This window comes from Lissotriton helveticus, chromosome 6 (assembly GCF_964261635.1).
Source record: "Lissotriton helveticus chromosome 6, aLisHel1.1, whole genome shotgun sequence".
Taxonomy (NCBI): Eukaryota; Metazoa; Chordata; class Amphibia; order Caudata; family Salamandridae; genus Lissotriton; species Lissotriton helveticus.
Genome location: NC_136067.1, coordinates 116,446,253 through 116,471,410, shown reverse-complemented (window position 1 = coordinate 116,471,410; position 25,158 = coordinate 116,446,253). Strand labels below are relative to the sequence as shown.

The window sequence follows — 25,158 nt, the reverse complement described above, 5'->3', positions numbered from 1 at the left end:
TCTGAGGCAAGCCTTTAAGACAAAAGACTAAAGCGCACTCTACGAGACAACTTTCTTCAACTGCCCAATGAAAGTATATGCTGTGCTGCAACTTGGAGCAGGCACGCTTTCATTCAGCACTATTGTCTGGATTCGGCACAGAGTAATGATACAGCTGTGGGTGAACTGGTACTTCGGCATCTTTTTCCAATAAGGTGAGCCTGTTACCCTACAATGTATAATGTTGTACCACCATCTGGTGTCATAACCAATTGTTGTTTTATTGCTAATGTATTGCACTGCTAACTATTCTAATTCAAGCACGTGAATCTATGAAAGGTACCCCAATACTGGAGAAAGAACTTGTTAATTACCTGTAACTCCCGTTTCCAGTATTGATATCTTTTATAGATTCACACGCGACCCACCTTCCTCCCCTAGAGGCTCTCCTTCTTGGTCAGTGGGGTAAGTAAGTAATTTATTTGCTCAATTAATTAAAATCATTGCAATATATACACTCAGGAATAACTATTAAAGGAAAAATGATAGTTGAGTCTGTTAAAGACGAAGAGTTTATAGATTAGGAAAGAAAGGCAAGGAAAAGTCGCTAGGAGGGGATGGAACTCAGACTTGGTCCAATAGTAGGTTCAGGGAGTTGATTTCCGTGATGAACTTTACAAAACCTGACGCCAGCTGAGGTGAGTCTCCCCTCATACATGCATCTAGTGCTTCCTAGCATGTCCTGATGTTAAGAAGGAGCCAAATTGGTCGCAGCCAGAAGTTTCTTTGGGCTCGGAGATTTTGGCAGATGCACAGAGTATGGATAAGATTTTCCTCGTCCAGGTTACAGAAGCGGCATTGGTCAGTGGGGTGCTGCTGCCTGATTGGTCATTTTCTTAAAAGGACTTGGAAAGTCTAATGAGCTGAACCTTGCATTCCCTTTACAGCCTATTATACTGCTACATAATACTTTATTATTATACAGTGTGACTTCCACTCTCAACGATGGAGAATGATTCAAGCATTTGAATCTATGAAAGATACCCAATATGGAGTATGAGAGTTACATGTCTTTACTGTTGCTTATTGCTGTATTTGGATGCTAACTGGTACTGATGCCCATTTAGTGAGAACATGTAAAAATGACAAAATAATGAAGTAATACTGTGCAAAAAATATGCTGAATTACACCTGCATAATTTGTCTTTTCTTACTGTATAATTTGGTCCTCTTCTAGATAATTTGGTCCTCTCTGACGGCATTATTCCAGTGGTCCCTCCTGTAGGATACAATGCCACAAGCCTGAAACAAGATGCATAATGATTTATTATGTTTCCTTCATTAGAACATCCCTGTGAACGAAGGTGTCGAACTTTTGCAGCTTGTACTGAATTATGAGATCAAGGATCCACTTATCCTGTCATGCGTGCTCACCAATGTGTCTGCTCTCTTCGCCTTTGTCAAGTATAGAAATGGATATTTGCCCCAAGTGCTCTCTAAAGTAAGTATTAAGGTAGCTTGCGTTCCCTTTACTCGTGTGATATTATTTTTGTGTCCTTTTGAACCCGTACACTCAAGGTAGTTGCAGTTCTTGTTGCAAAAGGTGGCTTTCTTAATTGCAATCACTTCCCTCTGATGCATTAGTGAAATTTAAGCTCTCACAGTTCAGCAACCACCTATTCACGTTCACAGGTTGTTCTGTGTACCAACCCCAAATTTCTTCCCAAGGTTGTGAGAAGTTGGCCTGATATGCAGTGCTCACTATTCTAGTGATCACTATGTATCAGTCCAAACAACCCTTATTGATGATTGGTTGTAAGTCAACCTTATAGACCAGCTATCCTAGTAGCATGGATACGAGCAGTCTAAGGCTAAGACTCTAGAGGGCGTGTTAAGCCAGCTGTTTTACCATCACATTACCCCTTGAACACCAAGTGAAAGGACACCACACAAGTTGTTATGAAAATAAACAGATATTTATTTATAACAAGACTACCCTGAACTCTTTGAGTCAGGGAGCTAAGCACACAACAAAACTCTTACGAAAATACTTTAAGTCGCACAATTTACACAAATGCCCTAGGGGCACGAAAAACCATATACTCAGTAAGTGGAATGCGAACTTGCTAGCAGGTAAGTAATACTTTTCTAGACTCAGGAATCGCTAGGCCTACAATTCTAAACACTGGGAATAGATGCAGGAGGCCTGTGGACGTCATGTGCAGAGTGGGAACTCTCACGCGTAAGGCGGGAAAAAGTCTATGGAGGCTAGCAGTTGCAAAGTTACTGTTCTCGGGCGAACCCGACTAGGTGGGTCGAAAACGGGAGTGGATCCGAACACTTAGGGTGTTGGACTACGCTGGAGCACCGGAGTACTCAGTTTACCTAGCCCAGGGGCTGCGGCTGCATAGGGTCGAAGTTGCGTCGGAAACCCACGTTGAAGAACCAGGAGCCTGAAGAAAGAAGTTGCTGGCAGGCGGCCAGTGAAGAAAGTTCGTGGAGATCCAAGCCTGGATCAGGGAAGAAGAAACCTGTAAGCAGAGGGGACCAAGTTCTGAATCACTAGCCAGTGATTTAGGTGGGCACCAGGATGGCACCGGACGAAGTCACCTCAGCCAGGTGAGTGGGCGCTGCTGGGCTCTGCAGTCTCTCGGACCAGGAGGCGTTGTCGGCGACCAGGATGGAGGTGCGAGCTGTCCCACGAAGGTACTTGCTGTCGACGTCGCTGGACCCAGGATTGGGGCAACAAGTCTTGGCAAATGCAAGGCCCACGCGGTGGACCTAAAATGGCGTCTTGAGTGGACCAGGAGGGTCCAAGGGGCTTCTCTGATGAAGGGAAGCAAGGGCCAGTCTGGAGCAACCAGACCAGCAGTCTTTGTCGTCGTGGAGCGTCGTAAAAGGGCCACTAGCCAACGGGCAAGTGACCGGGACAACGCGGTGAGCAGCAAAAAGCAGAAGGGCCCCACGCAGATCTCGTGGATGCAGGGGGGCTGAACTTCGGTGCTGGAGCTGCTCAGGGTCGGGGCTTCTCTCACCCCAAAGCACTCGGTCGAGGGTCACTCGGTGGTCGTGCTGGACAAGCGTCGTGCAGTTCTGAAGATGGCCGGTCCCTCGAGGTCTCGTCGCACCCACGGATCACAGCTGGGCTGATGATGTAGGTTGAGGTCAGAGGTGCCAGGGAAGCCGGTTCTCGTCGTGCTGGAGCAGTCTTGATCCGAAGGAGAGACTGGCAACAAACCGCGATGCTTGGTTGGTGCCTGCTGCTGCAGGGTGACTACTCCTTAGTCACAAGGGAGAATCTTGGGAAGAAGTCTTGAGTTCCTTTCGTGGAAAGTAGTTTCAGGATTCAAAGATGATCTAATTTGGAAGGGGGCCTGCTCCTACCTTTATCCTGAAAAAGGGGGCTGGCACGCGACTAAGTCCTGCCCTATGGGTGGGACTAGGAGGGGGGTGGTTACACCCCTCTCCTTTGGCGGGCTTTCCCCAGCTCAGGGTCTGGTGTGCCCCTGGAACTGGTTCAAGCCGGCCTATGCACAGTGAGCACCGGGGTGCCACTTGCAGTCACCTTCCTCTAAAGCCCTGCCTACCTAGAATACACAAAACCCTGTCTGGGACGGTGCTGGCACCGCCCCTGGCAGGAAACCCTTTGTCCTTGCCTCCTGCTCTGGGAGGACTCCCAGCAGCAGGAGGGCAGACTTGTGTCTCGGTGGCAGCATCCATTTTGTGGAGCTAAGGCTCTGTCTGACTTTAACCGGGGTTATAGGTTACATACATGTCGTGTCCCTCTAGAAGGGTGGAATGCTAACCCCGTCGCCAGAATTGGCGAGGGGTTAGTATTCCAATTGGTATGACACCTTACTTGACATGTTTTGATAAAGCGATACCAGAGTTGGCATATAACCGCGAGGATTAGTGTGGCTCACTGGTTAGAGGCGGCAGGCCTGAGAGCAGAAGTCAGCCTGGGACCAGGGTTCAATTCCCGACGCGGCAGGGTCGTGGACCTTGGTCAGCGGACTCGATAATTCTCGCTTCGGTACTTACTCTAATCAGGGGTTCCACTCGGCAACTCTGGGCATTAGCTTGCCTAATCTCCACAACGGCCCCACCAATTCCGGGGATGCCTGGCTCCACCTTGGGGACTCCCAGCAAGGGACCATCCCACAGGGAAAGCCAGGACGGGTTCCCCAGAGTTATACAGCGCCGGGACGCCCCGTTGCTGGGGCAGCTGTGCGCTTTACAAGTATACTACATTTACATTTACATTTACATTATAATGCACTTAAGAGTATATGGTATGCGATATCATGGAAACGGCTAAGGGATAGATCCTGAAAGCCGCAGACAGGCTCAGCTCATGCCAGAGCACCATCTCACACGATTCCACGCACTCTGCCTTCAGGATTGTCAAGGCCTGCCATAGGAGTGACTGATAGGAGATCTGTGTGTCCATTTAGGTTAGATATAGGTATACTATATCTAAAGCAAAGGGTGATTACACCACCTTGCCCCAGCTGTCGTGCAGCCAGTTGTGTCAGATTTGGATGGCCAGCCAGGGGTGGCATAATACATGCTGCAGCCCCTGGTAGGCCCTGGGTACACCTATGCCCTGGGTGCCTAAGGTACACTGTACAGGGACTGATAAGGTGACTCAGTATCCAATTAGGTATGTACCTAAGGTACATGGAATCCATTTTACAGAGAGAGCAGTAGGCCTGGGGTCCTGAATAGCAGGGCCCCAGGTCAACTAAGTCAGAAAACCAGCAAAACACCAGGCAAAAAGTTGGGGGCAACCATAGTCAGGGATCTACCTTCCTACAAAGGTGGTGTCACCTTTCTAGATGAACCAAAACATTGGCAACTAGTACTTCGCTGAACATCAACGGAATGCAAAGAAGGCCCAGTACCATTCGAGGGCACCCTCCTGGTCCTGGGGCTGATGTTGTGACTGTTCATCTTCAAAATAGGGATAGTCGGGTAATTCCATTAAGAGTAAAAAATATTGGTCCAAACACAGCTCTCTCTGACCTGTCACTCCCATCGTTTGGAGTCGTGCATTACCCTGGGTACCTTAAGGCTGTGAAGTCTGCCCCAAACTGGGAATCAATTCAGACCCTCATGCCTCTCTGTCCCGACTTTCTGGGTCCTGTAGCTATGCTGCAACAGTTTTGAGAGTTGGGTGCTTCTGTGGACTGAACTTTTGGTACCTAGCCATACTATTCTGATGTGCCTTCGAGCCCTATGAATTCGATGTGGCATCCAGTCAAACTTCCGCTAGCGAATCTGCCCCCGACGCAGACTGCGCCACTCAACCTGAAGTTGTTCCCAGCTCGACACTGATGCCTCCTACAGTGCCAGCGCCCAAGCATCACCACCAACACTGTGGAGGCTGGAGGGGGAGCCTATTGTCCTTTTGGACAGCAAGGCAAACCTGAAGCAAACCCACGGACGCCGCACCTCCACCCTCATTCTGACCTTGAATCCTTCTCTCAACCACAAAATTAATTTGGAGAAAACCATAGCTATTTCAGTCATGTTGATGATAATGAAAACACATTTCTGAACTCGGGACACCAGTGGTTTGGATAGCTCTCTACACTGGCCTCCATTCCTCTGGAAGAGAGCTGTAGCCACAGAAAAGTCTGCCTCCTTTGCCACAGAGATATAGAGAACAGCAGAAATCTTAGACCCCACACTACTTATAACAGAGTTAAAGGCTAAAGTATTAACAAAGGTGTTTCATCCTGGACAAACTAGCAAGGAACCTCTATTGCTGTTCAATAAGGCCCTTACAGGCACTTTTGGGCACCTGGGCTAAACCCAAGATCTTCACTGCAAGTCATCAGATCAATCGCAAGGCGGCACGGGCCTGTTTCAGGGGAAGCTGAATCCCTTCGTCAACATCTGTCCACAGAAAGCCTGGTGTTACAGCTCTCCGTCAGCTGTCTGAGCCCTAATAAATTATACCACTCTAACAGAGTCTAAACGCATGGAAGCATTCTCTAAAAGAAGTTCTCTCTGGTCAGTCTTGCCCTCAGATCCGTAAATACTAGCTTTGTCTTGGAATATACTCATGCTTTATGTGGCATGGTGGCAGATATCTTGCCAACAGTCCCAAATGACCAACAGTCAAGCCTCCAAAGCTATATTCAAGTTGAACAAGATAAGCATTCAATCAGCCTGCACACGACCGACTGCTTAGGCACTGTGCTTGGATCTGCTCCATTGTATTTTCCAGTGACGTCCAGCAGTCACTGATGGATGTGCCCTTTGATGGGAACTATCTCTTTAAAAATATGGCTGATTCAGCCCTAGCATTATTCAAGGAAAGCAAGGCAACGCGTGCTATCTTGGGCTCGCTCTGCTTGTGTGCCAGTTCCCCCAACAATTTTGCCCATTTCAAAGCTTTGGGAGGAGATACTGACGGGGCAACGTCAGAATGTGCCCCAACAACAGGCCTTTTAGTCCTTTCGAGATAAAGGCAGAAGATTGGGCTGTCGATGCCCATGTCCCCAGGGGCAGATATCTACCCAGACCTCAGCCCCTTCTCCAGCAGCTGCCGCAAAACCATGTTGTCACCCATGGAAGCATACAATTGCCCAGTAGGAGGTTGCACCTTCTGGGGTGGAATAGCATCCCGTCTGACCAATGGGTGCTCCAGTTTTGGAACATAGTTATTTCATACTCTTCCCATCACATTCCACAACACAACACCTCCCAGAGGACCACTTATCCATACTCCAAGGAGTTGCTCAGGCTCTTTTGGCCGAGGGAGCCATAGAGAGGGGTGCTATCACTCTCTACTCCAGCAGGCCTTGCTGTGGTAACAGTTCAGGGTTATCTTTCAGCCCTTTCGGGCTTCCTGTGGTTGTCTGATCAGCTATCCCTTTTTCAAATCACTAGTTGTGAAGCGTTTCTTGAATGGGCTGATCCATATGTTCCCGCTAACTCTTTTTGTTATGCTGCAGTGGGACCTTAATTTGGTTCTCACCTACTTGCACTCCCTTTGAACTGATGCACAGCTTCCCTGTATGCCTTTTGATCTTAAAGACCATGTTCGTCATTGCTATCTCCTCTGCTCAGTGAGGGAGTGAATGCCAGGCCTTGTCTGTCCAGCAACCTCACACATCTTCCTTTCCAGACAAACTGGTCTCTTTTTTTGCCAAAGGTAGTCACACCCTTCCACATGGGCTAATCCATTGCTTAGCAATCTTTGTATATTCCACCTCATCCTAATAAGGCTTTCCGTTTCACATTGATCGGACCAGAGATCATTAACATCATCCACCATTTGCAGACAAGAAAGACAATTGAATTAATATAGAACCATTGCTGACCTCCCACTACTGAAGTCCTCTGCCTAACACATAGATGACTCTTCACATCAGGCAAAGCCTTGTTTTAGACCAACGCCATTAATGAAGCTGCCATCAGAAGCAGAACCTTCTTTAAGACCATCAGGCTGCGCATCAGCCCTCTGCCTTTCCCTTCTGCCACACTTCACAAACAAGTGCAGTGCCATAAACCTCTTTTTTATGAGACAATATAAAAAAAGATCTAACATCATATTGGCAACACCAAGCTGCTGCTTCTCTGCGCTGCATTCCAAATTGGTATCCTTGAAACCCTGACTCTTACAGACGTCGCTGACAGACTGAACACCCTCAAAGCCACCACCTCTGAAGTTTTACTACCCTTGTCCTTCATCAATGCCTTTTCCAGTGAAGCTGTAACCTCCACTCACTATTGTCAGCCCTTCCTTCTCTTAGGTCCTCTTCCCTGAAGCTCTGATGACAGACCATATCTTCCCAGCCTTGAAGAAACTTACACTAGACCGTAATGACCTCACCAACGACTGACCATTTACGAATCAACTCTTAATTGAAATCATCTTTACTGTTGACCCTATTTAGTGCTTTGCTGTTACGTTTCGCTACACAAATACTAGATACAAACATACATACATACATAATAAATGCATACATACTCCTACCCAGACAAGAAATACCAATGAAACACAGAATTATTCGATCAATCCTTAGTGCGAGATCTTGTTACCAAATCAAAGCTGACCCTGGATAACTTGTTCCTCGTAACAAGTTGGGACAAATAAACATTTCTCTTTCATAAATCTGTTTATTGGTTTCATGCAACAATACAACTATACAAGTCAAAAGTGAGGAGTCCCTCACCTGCACAATAGTTCATTCTACAGACAATCTGGATATTACAGAGTATTTTTGTAATAAGAATACAAGGCCACTTGTGACAGCCAGGATAATCCTGTATAACTGAAAAGGATTTTCTGCATTAGAGGCTACCAATGGTTCCACCAAGGAGCTCATATTTTGATATGTTTTTAGGGCACATCACAGGCCTTGTCAACCAATTCTTCCATTGTGGTGCAAAAGTCCAGACCTTTGTTCCATTCCTCCAAGGAGGGGAGCTCCATCTTGCATCAGTAGCAAGCCGAGTTGTGTTTAGCAATCAGGAAGCCAATAGCAATTAAGGAGAAGGTATCCCTAGGCCCTCCAAAATGATCCATAATTCCTAGGTTTGCAACCTCAGGATACAGAGTTGTTGACCTTCCAACCAGCTTCCCCAGAACATTACACACTGTGCGCCAATAGCCCTACACACAGGGGCATTACCATATTATCTGAAAAATGTGTCAAGCAAGAGGAACCCAACACCTTTGATAGCCTGGGGATCTCGCCCTTCCCATTTCTGATACATGTGAAGGATTATAGTAATATCTATACAAGTATATGAACTAGATAAGGGCCAAGCGGGCCTAAATGATGAGCACTGAGGTGCTATTTTCTCTTCTTTGTCATCATCCAACTTCCCTGGGTCGAATTCCATCATTTCCCTTGGCTTTAAATTGGGGTGGTGCCCTTTGCCCATACGATTTTAGCAGTGAATTTAGCCTCTGATAGACTAAATTCTGGGAATGCCATCAGTGCGTCCTTATAGCTCTCAAGTGCATGCCTCGATTGGAGGGAATTTGAAAAATTGGATTTTGTGAGTTGGAAGTCTCCAATGAGTTCTTGAAAGGACTGGATACCGTTGGTATGCCACAGATCACCTATTGATGAAATGCCTATCATGATGCATATCGAGAAGCCCGATTATTTTGCCATCTGCGCAACCCAGATGCCTCGTCATTGTAAAATCATTGTGGTGGGTTTTGCTTATCATTGAATGCGTCGAATAGCGTCCAGCCTGCACAGCAATAGAATTCTAGTTACTGCTGTTTTTTTTTAATTGTCTTACCATATAAGAGGCGATACAAGTCAAACCCGTCTAGAACGTCTAGTTCCAATCTTTTTGGCAGGTCTCCTCTTTCCCAAAATATCCAATAATTAATGCAGACACGCTGGGCAGCCCAGTAATAACACCTGACATCTGCTACTCCTAGCACAACTTCACAGGGGTCTACACTTTGCAAAGGAGACCCGTGGGACTGCCCCTACACAACGGAAAGTGCTAATTTGGGTTATAGAGAGAGTTTGACAGTGAAACCATTTTGAACAATGCGCTTCGGCCCATAACTGAGAGGGGAAGCGAGACCCACAGTTCCTTCTTTAGATTGTCTAGGATCGGAGTTATGTTAATTCCCAACTTTGATGCTGGTTCTCAGAAATTACCATGCCCAGGTATTTGAAGTGTTAGCCTGTATAGGTATCGAAGCCAGGAGAGAGATTTTGCCTGCGCCAATGTCCGCATAGACTAATGTCCCCCAATTTCCCGGAATTTTGTGAGGACATCCATGAGACGGGGAATGGAGATGTCTGGTCGCTGAACATTTAGCAGTATGTCATCAGCATATAGAGAGCTTCGATCCTCCCCACCGTTCGCCTACCAAGTTCCCTCTAATTGAGCGTCCTCACACAATCTGCCAGGATTTCGATTAGTAGAGCAAACTTTGGTGAAAGAAGGCACTCCTGCCATGTGCCCAGCCGTACTCTGAATGGTGCCGACATGGTTCCATTCTCTCTGTACTGTGCATATGGCTCGCTATAAAGGACTTCAACGAGCTCCCTGTAACGATTTTCAAAGTTCATTTTCTGTATCACTTGGTGTAGGAATGAACCAAGTCAACACCTGTTTCAGGTCCAGCACCACTAGTGCGCCATCCCCCGGGGTCTCATGCGCGCCTGTGCGAGGACCAAATGGAGGCATCGCAAGCAGTGTCTTATACTGTGACTAGGATGAATCGTTATGGTCATGAAAGACAAAGGAATGCACCACCCTGGCAAGGGAAATAGTGACTATTTTGGCTAGTATTTTCATTTCAATGCTAACGAGTGATATAGGTCAGTAGGAGGAGCAGTCTTGTGCCCACTTATTGGGTTTGAGTATGACCACGATAGTAACCCTTCGTTAGTCAAATTAAAAGACTGGTTGTAAAGACTTCCTTAAACACCCTATGGAGGTGGGGGTTCAACAAGCAGGAGAACATGTTTAAAGAACTCTACAGGTAGTACGTTAGAGCCAAGAGTCTTCCCCAAGGCATTGTCATTATTGCTTTCATTATTTCTTTGACTGAAAGGTGTATCCAACATGGATCTGTCCATGGGTCTGGGAAGCTGGGTCTGTAAATGCATGCCCACTAGGTGGTTATACTGTGCATGGAGTCCAGGGGTCCTCCAAAAGTGTATAGGGCTCAAGTAAAACCCAAAGTGCTCTATTAGAGGTAGTGTGGGCGAGCAGCCTTAAGCCTGCACAGGGTAGTGACATTTATTGCACAACATTGACTAATTGGACACACGACTCAATAAGGAGATCCACACCAGTTTAGGAAAAATAAGCTTTATTTTTGTTTTAAGACCAAGATCTTCGCAATAAGGTAAGTACGTTTTTAAATAAAAATACTTTTTACTTTTAAAAATCTACACACTATTTTCAGAACAGTTCAGTGCTATCCTATGGGGAAAATAATATCGCTGTTGGAAAGGAAAGTAACACAGTTACAGACTTCGGGACCTAAAGTCACCAAGGGGCAAGGATCAGGTGAGTACCAAAACTGCACCACCAGTGGCACAGGGGCGACTGGGTGCAGAGGCCAAAGTCGGAGTTCGGCCCAATGCCTTTCAATGGAGACTGGGGGTGCCTGGAGCCACACTGCTTGCAGGTAGGTAAATTGGTCGCAGGAGCCGAGCTTTGGGGGTTAGGACCAGCACAGGTGGGTCAACAAAGCAGCATCAAACATACACCACAAATGGGACATGGGGGGCAGATTGCTATTTCAGTGCCAGGCGCCCAATTCTTTTCAATGTGGATTCTTCTTTTGGCAAACAGGCTGCAGGCATTGCACCAGAGGGCGCAAGAGGGAGACCAGCTGCAGAAGAACTAAGTAAAGATGTAGCGGGTCATAAGGATATCGTTAGTTCAGCTCACCAAGGCCCAGTGTCTTCGGTTTCAGGGGTGCCTTTTTTGATGTTGGAGTCATCTTACCGGAACCGGTCGAGGTCAGGGGGAACCTCTGCATTCATGCTGCGGGTGCTGCGGTGGAGTTCAGGAGAGTTCAGCCAATGCAGGCCTCGAAGTCAGGATCACTGGGTAGATTTCACTGCACAGGTGAGGCATTCAGCCGTGGGCATCAGGTGCAGAGTGGGCAAGCATTGCAGTTTCAGCTAGATCCGAAGCCCTTGGAGTCATTTTCTTCTGGACAGGTCCACTGTCCAATGGAGATTTGAGTCTTTTTCGATGGCAGCAGTCCTCCCAGGGTTTCAGAGGCCGCTGGCTGTAAGACTGGTCACAGGATTGCAGAAGGTGGAGACAGCGCGGTAGGGCTGGGGCCAAGGCAGTTATATTCTGTCTTCTCTACAGGGATGTCTTTTTTCTTCTTAGGTTGTTGCAGTTCTAGTTTCCAGGTCTGGGGTAACCACCTAAATACAAAATTTAGGGAGTGTTTTAGGGGTGTAAAAGGTATGGCCAATGGGCACTTTACCTGGGTTGACTATACCCACTATTATGCCACCCTCCTGCGGGTGATGGGCATAGACCTAGCCCTGATTGGAGGGGTCCCCTCATCTTCAATATGGAGCGGACTGAAAAGTGTGCTTAACTTGGTCTCCTCCTCTAGAGGGGTGGAGTTGGCTTAGGTGGGCCCACCTCCTATTAAGTTTTCCCACTGTTTTTTCCACCCAAAGTGGGGTGTAAACTAGGGGCTGCCAACTGCTGCTAGCAGCAGAGGCTGGGGGTCGCAATACAAAGGCAGCAGGCCTTTGAAGCTCTCCTCTTCAAGCAGTGGCCCACCCTGATGGAGGAGGTGTGACACATCCACCCGGATGTGCATTGTTTCTCGTCCGAAAGAGCAGGGGCTCTCTTTACAGGGGTGCAGAAACATGTCTGGTGGTGATTTGCTGCCTACAGCCGGTCAGAGACCACACCAGGTTTGGCATGTTTTCAGGGGGCACCTCTGAGGTGCCCACTGGGTACATGGTCAAATAATTCCCCTGCAGAGAAGACTGAAGACGATGAATGCCTTGGCCACAGCCCTACCAGCCTGTCTCCAGCTTCGACGAACCTGGAACCTGTCTTGCAGCTAGTGATGTTTAAAACCTCTGGCAGGACTTCTGCCTTCAACAGAGACTCCAATCTCCTGTGGACAGGACACCTGTCCAGAAGAAAACAACAAAACCTCCAGATCCAGGCAGATCAAATTTGTGCCCACTCTGCACATGACGCCCAAGTGGGAGTGGTCCCACTGCCCAGTGAAGTCACCCCATGACTCAGAATCCAGCATTGTCCGACCTCTCCTGGCCACCATGATGGTGCCTGCAGAGTGAATCCGAAGTGTCCCGCCCCCACTGAGACTAGCCCAATAAAATTTCTGACGTCTAAAGGCACCCCTGCACCCGCAGCTTTCGGGATTTGGTGAGCTCAACCAGCGGTGCCCCTGTGACCCCCAACGCCTCAACTTACCTGTGCTGTCACTGGTGTTCTGCTTGGACCTTCTGGTCCGACTCTTGCAGCCTTTTTTCAAAAAGAAGAAACTCCATAGGATTGTATTGGGCGTCTGATGCTGTGTTTGGACCCTGCACCCGTCCGCCCCTGTGCTGCTGGAGGTGTATGTTTGGTGCTGCTTTGTGTTCCCCGAACTGGTCCTTACACCCAAAGCGTGGCCCCTGCAACCATTCCACTTACCTGCAAGTAGCGTGGCTCAAAGGACTCCCAGTCTCCATTGAAATGCCTGGGCCGAACTCCGATTTTCAATCTCTGCACCCGGCCGCCCCTGTACTGCTGGTGGTGCAGTATTGGTACGTTCGGGGCATGTGGGCTGCTGAATTCATATCTGTGCAAAGATCGCCGCCTAGTTTTGGGTCCGGATGATTGCACATTGTTGTCCTGGAAGAGTCTTCGAAGTATCACGAGATAGGTGGCTCCTCCTCTGAACTACAGTGCGCATGGACATCCCCTCCATCTTCAGATTTTTTTTTTCCGCCATTGGGTTCGGATGTTACTATCTTGGCTCAAGTTAGGAAAAATGTCTACAAAGCCAAAAGGCTTTCGACAGCGTCGGTATCGTTTCGTTCGGTGCCGATTACTTACTTCGAGAGGACATCGAGGAATAAGGCGTTTTTTTTCCACAAGTCGACCAGATCTTCGATCGACGATGGAAAGAAGCCCATTCAAGAGGTGTCCACTTTGCAATGCAAAATACCCGCACATCGATGTCCACCCGGTGTGCAACAAGTGCCTGTCCCCGGATCACAACAAAGCCAACTGTATGGCCTGTGCCCGGTTCAGGTCGAAGAAAACTCTTCGGATTCGACGCGAGGCTCGGTTGGAGTCGCAAAGGTCAGCGCCTAATCCAGAAAACATCTTCGGGACCAAAGACGAGGAGGTCATCGATCTGGAGGATCAGGGAGAACACTCGGATCCTGTTTTGGAGAATGACTCCGAGTATGACGCCGAAGATGAAGAGGTGTTAGAAGAAGAAGAAGACTTCTTCGATGAGGTAGGAGACGACGCAGAGGCCCTTGGGGCCGTAGAAGATAGCTCAGGCGAGGAGCTAGGCCCAACCGTCGATACGGGGGCAAACGATGAAGCACTCAATAAGGCTCAGGTCGAGGGATCGCCACAGGGCTTTACCCAAGATCTATCAAATCGTCCTGCAGCCCCACATAAAAGCCCGGCTACGGACATTTATAAAGAGCCATCGGTATCGAAAATGCCATCGGTCGATCCAGGAAAATCGAAACCGAAAGCATCACTGCCAAAACCGAAAGTGCACCTGACTCTAGTCGGTTCCAAGGCCTCAGACCCCTCGGAGCCGAAGAAACAAAACAAACCCATCAATGCCAAGACGTTACAGCAGGTCATCGAGCCGAAGGTTGGGGCTCCCAAACCCAAAGTCAAGGCAGTCGAACCGACGAAGTCTGCGCCAAAGAGAGTCGACACAGAAAAGAGGCTCGATCCGAAAGAGGGGGTCCATCCTCACACAAGGCCCGAGACCAAAACAAAGACTGGCCACAAGGCCCCTGTCGAGTCGACACAATCGACCCCGTTCGTATCCAAACAGGTGTCGGAGTCACTCCAAGGCATCAGAGAAAAGGCTACAACGGTCGGATCGAGGAAGGCCCCAACCCCAAAGTTGGTCGCAGACATTCAGACCGCATCGACACCAATCAAATTCGGGTTGCCACCAATGGTGCGACCGAAGATGTTCGAACCAAAAAAGGGTATCGGAGCCGCTAAAAAAGTGTCGATGGAACAAGGGGAGGCAGAAGAGCCTGAAGAACAGGAGTCGAGGCAGTTCATTGACTCGGACACTGGTAGACTATCCATGTATAAGAGGAAAATAATACCAGAAACACCCATGGAGTCATATAAGATTCCATTGAAAAAGAAGCGGGATTCGACCACATCGCCTGCTCTTGTGGAACCTCTGCAATCCTATGGACAAGAAGCTCAGACTTTTTCACCCACATACTCAGATGTGGATGCAGGGGATAACGATAACGAGGATGCCACTTATCATGGGGACACTGATCCCGAAGATCAGGACCAACCATGGGCAGACCCAAATGACACAGGGGATCCACAAAATGCCCCTGACACACATATATACAATGTGAAAACATCTCCTACTGAGGACACTACTGCCTTTAACGCCCTTATTGAAAGGGCAGCGGATAACCATAAGGTGCAATACATGCTGACCCAATTGAGGAAGATTTCCTGGTCGACACCTTTTCCACTTCGGAAAGAACAGTCAAAACTCTACCCATGCTAAAAGGGGTCCTTAAGCATGCTAATGACATTTTTAAGGAGACCACCAGAGCGAGGGTGTTGAACCCTAGCATTGAAAAGAAATGAAGACCGGCACCTGCGGACCCAACCTATATAAAAGGACAGTTGCCATTGGACTCATTAGTTGTTTCTAATGCACGTAAGAGAGCAAACTCCCAGACTACAGGTGATGCTCCTCCTCCTGACAGAGTCAAAAGTACTGGAAACTTCAGGCAAAAGGGTGGCAGCGCAGGCTGCTAACATCTGGCGCATTGCCAACACTCAGGCACTCTTAGCCAGATATGACAGGGCCCATTATGATACCCTTGAGACACTGTTGCAACACCTACCAGATCAGTACAAGGAGGGAGCAGAGCTGCTAATCCAGGAAGGAAAGCTTATAACCGATGCTTCCATCAAGTGCGCACTAGACGCAGCTGACACTGCAGCCAGGGCCATTAACACTAGCGTCATGTTAAGAAGACATGCCTGGTTAAGAATCTCGGGATTCAAACTGGAAATACAAACTACTATCCTTAATCAGCCAGTTAACCCAGACTACTTATTTGGACCTGAGGTTGACACCACCCTTGAAAAAATTAAAAAAGACACCGAGACTGCAAAGTCTATGGGGGCTCTGCAGTCGCAGCAGTTTCGGGGTGGCTTTTTTCGTCGCTCCAATAATAGAGGACCTTCAAGATGCCACAACACACAGCAGACGCAGTATAATAAAGGAGGTACACAAACCACCTACAATAAAGGCAACCGGGGTGGATATCGTGGAAACAACATCAAAGGCAGAGGAAGAGGAAACAACAGTTCCAGATCCTCTGCCAATAACAAACAGTGACGCCCTGTCCCTGCCCCCCGACCATATAACACCTGTCGGGGGGAGACTACAACAGTTCCTGCCGGTCTGGAAATCCATCACCACAGACAGGTGGGTGAGAGACATTGTCCAGTACGGGTACTGTCTAGAGCTTACATCCACTCTACCCAACATACCACCAAGGCACCGTCCTATGTCCGCAGAGCACTTGCACTTATTGCAGCAGGAGGTCGTCAGCATGCTGCAAAAAGGAGCCATAGAGCTCGTGCCTGTAGAAGACCAAGGCTCAGGGGTGTACTCTCTGTATTTCTTAATACCCAAAAAGGACGGGTCTCTCAGACCCATACTGGATCTCAGACCTCAATCAATCAATCACGGCATTTATAAAGCGCACTACTCACCCAAAGGGTCTCAAGGCGCTAGGGAGGGGGGGTCCGCTACTGCTCGAACAGCCAGGTCTTGAGTTGCTTCCTGAAGGCGAGGTGGTCCTGGGTCCGGCGGAGGTGGGTCGGGAGGGAGTTCCATGTCTTGGCGGCGAGGTAGGAGAAGGACCGTCCTCCTGTGGTGGCTCTTCGGATGCGGGGGACGGCAGCAAGGGCGTGGCCGGTCGATCGAAGCTGGCGTTTGGGAGCGTAGAAGTTGAGGCGGCTGTTGAGGTATCCCGGGCCTTGGTTGTGTAGGGCTTTGTGTGCGTGGGTGAGGAGCCGGAAGGTGATTCTCTTTTTGACCGGGAGCCAGTGCAGGTCTCTCAGGTGTCCGGAGATGTGGCTGCGACGGGGGATGTCCAGGATGAGACGTGCTGAGGCGTTCTGGATCCGCTGGAGTCTCTTCTGGAGTTTGGCGGTGGTTCCGGCGTAAAGGGAGTTGCCGTAGTCCAGACGGCTGGTGACGAGGGCCTGGGTGACAGTCTTCCTGGTCTCGGTGGGGATCCACCGGAAGATCATACGTAGCATGCGCAGGATGTTGAAGCACGACGAGGAGACGGCGTTGTATGTATTGCGACTTATATAGCGCACGTATCACCCGAAGGTATCAAGGCGCTTGCTTAGGGAACCCGTCCTGGTATTCCCCTGTGAGATACCCCGGCAGGGTATCCACAAGGTGAAAGCCAGGCATCCCGCCGCGAGGGGCCGTAGTGGAGATTAAGCAAGCTATTGCCCAGAGTTGCAGAGTGTGACCCCGTGAATCGAGTAGGCACCGGAGCGAGAATTGTCAAGTCCGTGGAATTTTTGAGCCCGAGACCCGCCGAGGCGGGGAATCGAACCCTGGTCCACAGTCGATCTCAGCTTCCGGGTCTGCCGCCTCTAACCACTGAGCCACGCTTCTCCACGTTGACTTGTCTGGTCATGGAGAGGGAGGAGTCCAGGATGAAGCCAAGGTTGCGTGCGTGGTCTGTAGGTTGGGGTGCGTTGCCCAGGGCGGGGGGCCACCAGGAGTCGTCCCAGGCGGAGGGTGAGGATCCCAGGATGAGGACTTCCGTCTTGTCCGAGTTCAGTTTCAGGCGGCTGTTCTTCATCCATTCGGCTACCTCTATCATCCCTTCGTGTAGGTTGTCTCTGGCGGTGGCGGGGTCGTTGGTGAGGGAGAGGATCAGCTGGGTGTCGTCGGCGTAGGAGATGATGTTGAGGTTGTGCTGGCGTGCGATGTCAGCGAGGGGGCCCATGTAGACGTTGAAGAGGGTTGGACTGAGCGAGGAGCCTTGAGGGACGCCGCAGATGACTTCGGTGGCTTCCGATCTGAACGGAGGGAGGCGGACTCTCTGTGTTCTCCCGGCGAGGAAGGAGATGATCCACTCCAGTGCCTTCTCCTGGACTCCGACGTTGCTGAGGCGCTGTACTAGGGTACGGTGGCAGATAGTGTCGAAGGCCGCGGAGAGGTCTAGGAGGATGAGGGCCGCTGTTTCTCCGTTGTCGAGCAGGGCACGGATGTCATCGGTGGCTGCGATCAGGGCGGTCTCGGTGCTGTGGTTTGCCCGGAAGCCAGACTGCGAGGGGTCGAGGGATCCGTTCGTCTCGAGGAAGGCGGCCAGCTGCTTGTTGACGGTCTTCTCGATGACTTTTGCAGGAAACGGGAGCAGCGAGATGGGGCGGTAGTTCTTGAGGTCGGTGGGGTCGGCTGAAGGCTTCTTGAGTAGGGCGCTGAGTTCGGCGTGCTTCCAGCTCTCCGGGAAGGTAGCGGTGTCGAAGGTGGTGTTGATGATGTCCCGCAGGTGGGGTGCGATGACAGCGTCGGCCTTGTTGAAGACGTGGTGAGGGCAGGGGTCGGTCGGAGATCCGGAGTGGATGGAGTTCATCGTGCGGATGGTGTCTTCGGTGTTGATCGGGGTCCAGGCGCGGAGGGTGGTCGTGGGGGGCGGGGGTTCGGTTGTGGCGTGCGTCGGTTGAGTGCTGAAGCTGTTGTGTATGTCCGCGATCTTGTTGTGGAAGTAGGAGGCGAGGGAGTTGCAGAGGTCTTGCGAAGGGGTGATGTCGTTGTTTCCGGCGTTGGGGTTGGAGAGCTCTTTGACGATGTTGAAGAGTTCCTTGCTGTTGTGTGCGTTGTTGTCCAGTCGTTCCTTGAATGCGGTTTTCTTGGTGGCGCGGATGAGTTGGTGGTGCTTTCGGGTGGCGAGCTTGAGGGCAGCCATGTTGTCCGGAGTTGGGTCTCTGCGCCAGGTTCTCTCGAGGGCTCGGCAGTTCTTCTTGGAGTTCTTGAGTTCGTCGGTGAACCATGGGGCTTTCTTGCTGCCGGGTCTGCTAGGCGGGGTCCTCAGGGGGGCGAGGTCGTCTGCGCAGTCGCTGATCCACTTGGTGAGTTTGGTGACCGCCTGGCTTGGGTTCGGTGTGCTGGTGGGAGGGTTCATGCTCAGGGAGGTTGCGAGTTGGTCGGCTGTGATCTTGTTCCAGCTTCTGCGTGCAACCTGTTGCTGGTGGTGGTGGATCGTGGTCCTTCTGAAGCTGAAGTGGACGCAGCTGTGATCCGTCCAGTGGAGTCCGGTGGCGTGGCTGAAGGCGATGTCCTTGCTGGATGAGAAGACGGGGTTGAGTGTGTGTCCGGCGTAGTGGGTGGGGGTGGTGACCAGCTGCTTGAGTCCCAGGTTAGCGAGGTTGTCCAGCAGGGTGGTGGTGTTGCGGTCGTTGTTGTTCTCCAGGTGGAAGTTGAGGTCCCCGAGGAGGATGTAGTCAGCAGAGCAGAGGGCGTGCGGGCTGATGAAGTTGTGATGTCTTCGCTGAATTGTGTGCGTGGTCCCGGGGGTCTGTAGATGAGGGTGCCTCTGAGGGTGGTCTTGGGGTTGATGTGGACCTGGAAGTGCAGGTGCTCGGCGGGAGCGAGGGTGTCGTCGGTGTTGGTCGAGATGCGGATGGTGTTCCTGTGGATGATGGCGACGCCTCCTCCGATGTTGTTGATGCGGTCCCTTCGGATGATCTTGTAGCCGTCTGGGATGGCGATGGCGATGTCGGGCGCTGAAGAGGCGTTCATCCGGGTTTCCGTGAGGAAGGCGACGTCCGGTGAAGTGGTGTCGAGCAGGTTCCAGAGCTCGACGGCGTGTCTGTGGACGGAGCGGGTGTTGAGCAGGATGCACCATTCATTTTCTTCACGGTCTAGGATTCTCGCTGAATTATCCAAAGTCACATCTTCAGCCCGCCCACGTGCAACAGTACCTGGGCGCGACAATAAACACTCAGGCAGCCAAAGCTCAGCCAAATTCAGCGAGGATAAACAGCATGCAATTGCTCATACGAAAATTCAGACCCCAACACTCGCTTCCAGCGAGAGTGTTCATGCAGTTGATAGGCATGATGGCCTCCTGCATCTTCATAGTCCCACACGCGAGACTACATATGCGCCCGCTTCAGGAGTGCTTGGCACGTCAATGGAATCAGGCTCAAGGACAATTAAGACGTAGTGTTGGTGAGCGGTCGGGCATGCAACTCTCTGCATTGGTGGAACCCACAAAACCTTTGCAAGGGCCGCCCGTTCCAAGAGTCTGTACCACAAATAATACTGACAACGGACGCATCTCTCCAGGGATGGGGAGCTCATGTACTCCATTATACAGTGCAGGGACTATGGACGACACAGCAAAAGAAGATGCACATCAACCTTTTAGAATTGATGGCAATCTTCATGGCAATGAAGGCTTTCAAAGTACACCTGTGCAACAAAGTCGTGTTGATCCGGACGGACAACATGACTGCCATGTACTACGTACAGAAGCAGGGAGGAACACACTCTCCACAGTTGTCTCATATGGCTCAGAGCATGTGGAAGTGGGCCATTCAGAGGAACATCTTCCTCATGGCGGAACACCTCCCAGGCAAGGACAACCAAATGGCGGATCTGCTCAGCAGACACAGCCACCAGATGCACGAGTGGGAGATACATCCATCAGTACTCCAACTGTACTTCCAGCAGTGGGGTCATCCAGAGATAGACCTATTCGCCACAAGGGAGAACGCAAAATGCCAAAGCTTCGCCACCAGGTTCCCACATCCGCAGTCACAGGGCAATGCGATATGGATGAACTGGTCAGGCAGATTTGCGTACGCTTTTCCCCCAGCACCACTGATACCGCTAGTGGCACGCAAACTAAGGCAACACTCGATGACACTCATCCTAGTTGCTCCGACGTGGGCACGCCAGCCATGGTACACCACGCTAGTAGAACTTTCCGTGGTACCGCATCAAAGGCTGCGGCTAACACCCAGACTTTTAACGCAGAGCCGTGGCGAAATTCAGCACCCAGACCCGCAACAGCTCAACTTGGCGATCTGGCTCCTGAGGTCCTAGAATTTGGCTACCTCCACTTACCGCCTGAATATATGAATATCATCAAGGAGGCAAGAAGGCCCACAACCAGAGCATGTTATGCGGCTAAATGGAAAAGGTTTGTCATATATTGTAACAATAATGACATTAACCCACTGGATGCATCAATTCAAAACATTATCTGTTATATGTTGCACTTATACAGATGTAATCTAGCGTACAGTTCCATTCGTATACATTTATCCGCAATAGCAGCTTATCTTCAGAACAGGCAACACCTCTCCCTATTCAGAGTGCCTGCCATCAAAGCTTGCTAGAGGGACTCAAAAGAGTGATCCCTCCCAGACAACCACCTTCACCGGTCTGGAACCTAAATGTGGTCCTCACCAGACTGATGGGACCACCTTTTGAACCTCTACACTCTTGTGAGATTCAATTTCTGACCTGGAAAGTTGCTTTCCTAGTAGCCATTACCTCACTAAGAAGAGTTAGTGAACTCCAGGCACTAACCATTCAAGAGCCTTTCATACAGGTCCACGCAAATAGAGTTGTACTACGCACCAACCCTACATTCATGCCTAAGGTGATTTCGCAGTTCCACATGAACCAAACCATAGAACTGCCAGTTTTCTATCCTAATCCAGAAAATGTCGCAGAGAGATCTCTACACACATTAGATGTCAAGAGGGCTCTTATGTACTATGTAGACAGAACAAATTATTTCGGGAAGACAAAACAACTGTTTGTTGCCTTTTCTCCACAGCATAAAGGCAACCCCATTTCCAAAGCAGGAATAGCCAGATGGATCGTCAAGTGTATACAAATTTGCTATGAGAAGGCTAAACGTACACTGACGATTCCTCCAAGAGCGCACTCCACACGTAAGTTAGGAGCATCCATTGCTTTCCTGGGGAATATTCCTTTAGAGGAGTAATGTAGAGCAGCCACATGGTGCACTATACATACATTTACGGAACACTACTGTGTGGATGTACATTCAAGACAGCAGGCAGCTGTAGGACAGGCTGTTCTCAAAACTCTCTTTCAGACTGCTGCAGCTGGCACGGGCAGCCGCCGCTAACAGGAGGGACTGCTATGTAATCTATGCACAGATATGAATTCAGCAGCCCACATGCCTCGAACCGAATATGCTACTTACCAATATGCATCTGTTCTTGGCATGTAGGGCTGCTGACATTCATATCGCCCACTCTCCTCCCCGGCGCCTGTAGCAGCTGTAGCACTCAGAATTATTATGTAGCATGAACATCAATCACTGTATTACACTCCATCTCTGCCACAATGGCGAAAAACAATCTGATGGAGGGGATGCCCATGCGCACTGTAGTCCAGAGGAGGAGCCACCTATCTCGTGATACTTCGAAGACTCTTCCAGGACAACAATGTGCAATCATCCGGACCCAACACTAGGCGGCGATCTATGCACAGATATGAATGTCAGCAGCCCTACATGCCAAGAACAGATGCATACTGGTAAGTAGCATATTCGTTACCTACTCCTTGTCCATTGTGGCTCTTGGGTCCCAAAAACTGGAACTGTAAGTTGTGTACTTACCTGATTAACTCCAAAACTGTTTCCCCATAGGATAACATTGAACTGAGCGATTTTTCCAAAGTGTAAAGTATTTTTTTATTAAAAACGTACTTTCCTTATTGCGAAGATCTTGGTCTTAAAATAAAGTACAAAGTATATTTTTCTAAAATTGGTTTGGATCTCCTTCTTGAGTCGTGTGTCCATTATTGATCACTGTTGTGCAATAAATGTCTTACTCTCCTCTGTGTTAGGCCTTAGGCTGCTCGCCCACACTACCAACACTACCACTAATAGAGCAGTTTGGGTTTTATATTGACCCCTGTACACTTTTTGGGAACCCGTGGACTCTGTGCAAGGTATTGCCACCTACTGGCAATATCATATACACAGCCAGCGTCCTACAGCAATCTAAATGTTGAGAAAAAACGGTTGAAGTATTTATAGGATTGTCTATAATGGTTTCTGGAAGATCTTGATGGCACTTTTTCATCAGGAAGTAGACTTTTGCTCAGTTACTTTTTAGTGCTTGGACATACTCTAATTGTTGCGTAGTCCCAAGTGATAATTGGTCTGTATTTGTGTGCATAATAGGTTGGACTAGGAATCTTAAAGAACAGAAGTAAAAATGTAGTCTATGCGAATGTGTCTTGGGTGTGAGTTTGAGAAGAAGGTACATTCAGAGGTCAAAAACGGCAAGGGCAATTTTTAGGGCTCGGCCTACGTCAACCCTGCGTCAGCAGGGGAGGCGGAGCTCCGAGCTCCTTTTGTTAAGGGCTTTTGAATCCTGCAGGAAAAATTCCTCAGTGCGCGAGCTTTTTCTGTCGTTTAGTTTGCGATGTGAATGGTAATTGGTCCTCGCGGTGCCCTATTTTTAGTAGCCTGCACGTAATAGGCCATATGTTTTTCTGCTTGAGCACTTTCGCCATATCCTGAGTGGTTACGCGCACGGCAGTGCAATAAATTAACAATTATAGCTGTCAGGGCGCTGCGGTAATGGAATCCAGATGGTCTGGGCGCGTTCACCAGTCTGCCGTGAGTTTAGCGTGCTACTTACACTCACAAGGAGACCACAGGCAGCAGAGGTGCAAGCTTCTCCCACTCACAAGAAGGAGTTCACAAGCAGCAGCGGTGCAAGCTTCTCACACTCACAAGGAGACCACAGGCAGCAGAGATGCAAGGTTATCACACTCACAAGAAGGAAATCACAAGCAGCAGTGGTGCAAGCTTCCCTCACACACTCACAGCAGGTACTGTGTGAAGGCAGCAGCAGCAACAGAGCAAGAGTACCGTACCAGTGTAACTTAGCTATCATTGTGCTGCAGGTGCAGTGGGACCAGTGTGGTGTAAGTATTTTTGGTGGAGCAGGTGGAGTAGTACCAGCACTGCCACCAGTGTGGTATAGCTATCATTACTGGAGCAGGTGCAGTGGCACCAGTGTAGCGTAGCTACCATTGTGCATCAGGTGCAGTGGCACTAGTGTGGTATAGTTATCATTAGTGGAGCAGGTGCAGTGGCACCAGTGTGGTATACCTATCATTAGTGCAGCAGGTGCAGTGGCACCAGTGTGGTGTAGCAGGTGCAACAGTGTGGTGTAGGTACCATTGCTGCAGTAGGTGCAGTAGCACCTGTGTGGCGTAGGTACCATTGCTGCAGCAGGTGCAGTTGTACCAGTGTGTAGTAGCTACCATAGGTGGAGCAGTTGCAGTGGTAGTGTTGCTTAGCTATAATTGTGCAGCAGGTGCAGTGGCACTAGTGTGTGGTAGATGGCGTTGCGTAGCAGGTGTAGTGTTATCAGTGTTACTTATCTATGCTTGTGCAGTGGCACCAGTGTGGCGTAGGTATCATTGGTGCAGCATGTGCAGAGGTACCAGTGAGTGGTAGCTACCATTGGTGGAGCTGGTGCAGTGGTAGTGTTGCTTAGCTATGATTGTGCAGCAGGTGCAGTGGCACCAGTGTGTGGCATAGTTACCATTCGTGGAGCAGGTGAGGTGTTATCAGTGTTACTTAGCTATGATTGCGCAGCAGGTGTAGTACCACCAGTATGGCGTACCTACCATTGTGCAGCAGGTGCAGTGGCACCAGTGCGCCTCATTAGTGTAACACACTCACTACCACACACTCACCCCCACAGACTCACCACCACACACTCACCACCACACACTCACCACTACACACACAACCACACACACAACAACACACCACCAGCCGTCAGTGCACGCTATCACCAGGGCCAAACACCATCACCCATCAATGCACACTTTCACAAACAACAGACACCACCAGGCGTACAACACCAGCCGTCACTGCATCCTTTTACAAGGTGCACTCACCAGCAACCATCAGTGCACCCTTTCACCAAACACACACACCATCAGCCATCTGTGCACGCTTTTACTAACTACACACAACCAGCCGTCAGTGCACCCTTCCACAAGGCACACACACCTCCAGCTGGCAGTGCAGTACTTTACCAAGCACACACACACCACCAGCCATCAGTGCACAATTTCTACAGGCAGTCACGGCCAACAGTACTTGCATCAATTGTTACACATCCACAATTAAGTATTGTAGCAATCTCAGTATGGTACACTTTAGTTTTAAACATATTGATGTAAAAAGACAGCATGCCACCAATGCTATAATTCCAATCTAACACACATAATTTCACTACACACCACATTAACACACTCCATAACACTCAAATAAATCCGAGCCCGATTGCATTTCTAATGCTTGTTTTGTAGGTGTGTGTGACTGACTAGTACAATCCTAAGAGTTATGTCTGTTGTCAACTTGATAAAAA

General features: G+C 49.5%; 1 protein-coding gene across 4 annotated transcripts in view; it reads left to right on the top strand.

Annotated features, from left to right (window-relative positions):
• The window catches only part of LOC144762309 (exportin-5-like), a 949,573-nt gene that overhangs the window by 159,929 nt on the left and 764,486 nt on the right, over positions 1-25,158 (top strand). For all 4 annotated transcript variants that reach the window (XM_078647462.1, XM_078647460.1, XM_078647463.1 and 1 more), the window contains exon 15: positions 1,325-1,480. In XM_078647462.1, the coding sequence (XP_078503588.1) occupies positions 1,325-1,480 (156 nt within the window). The remainder of the gene's footprint in view (positions 1-1,324; positions 1,481-25,158) is intronic.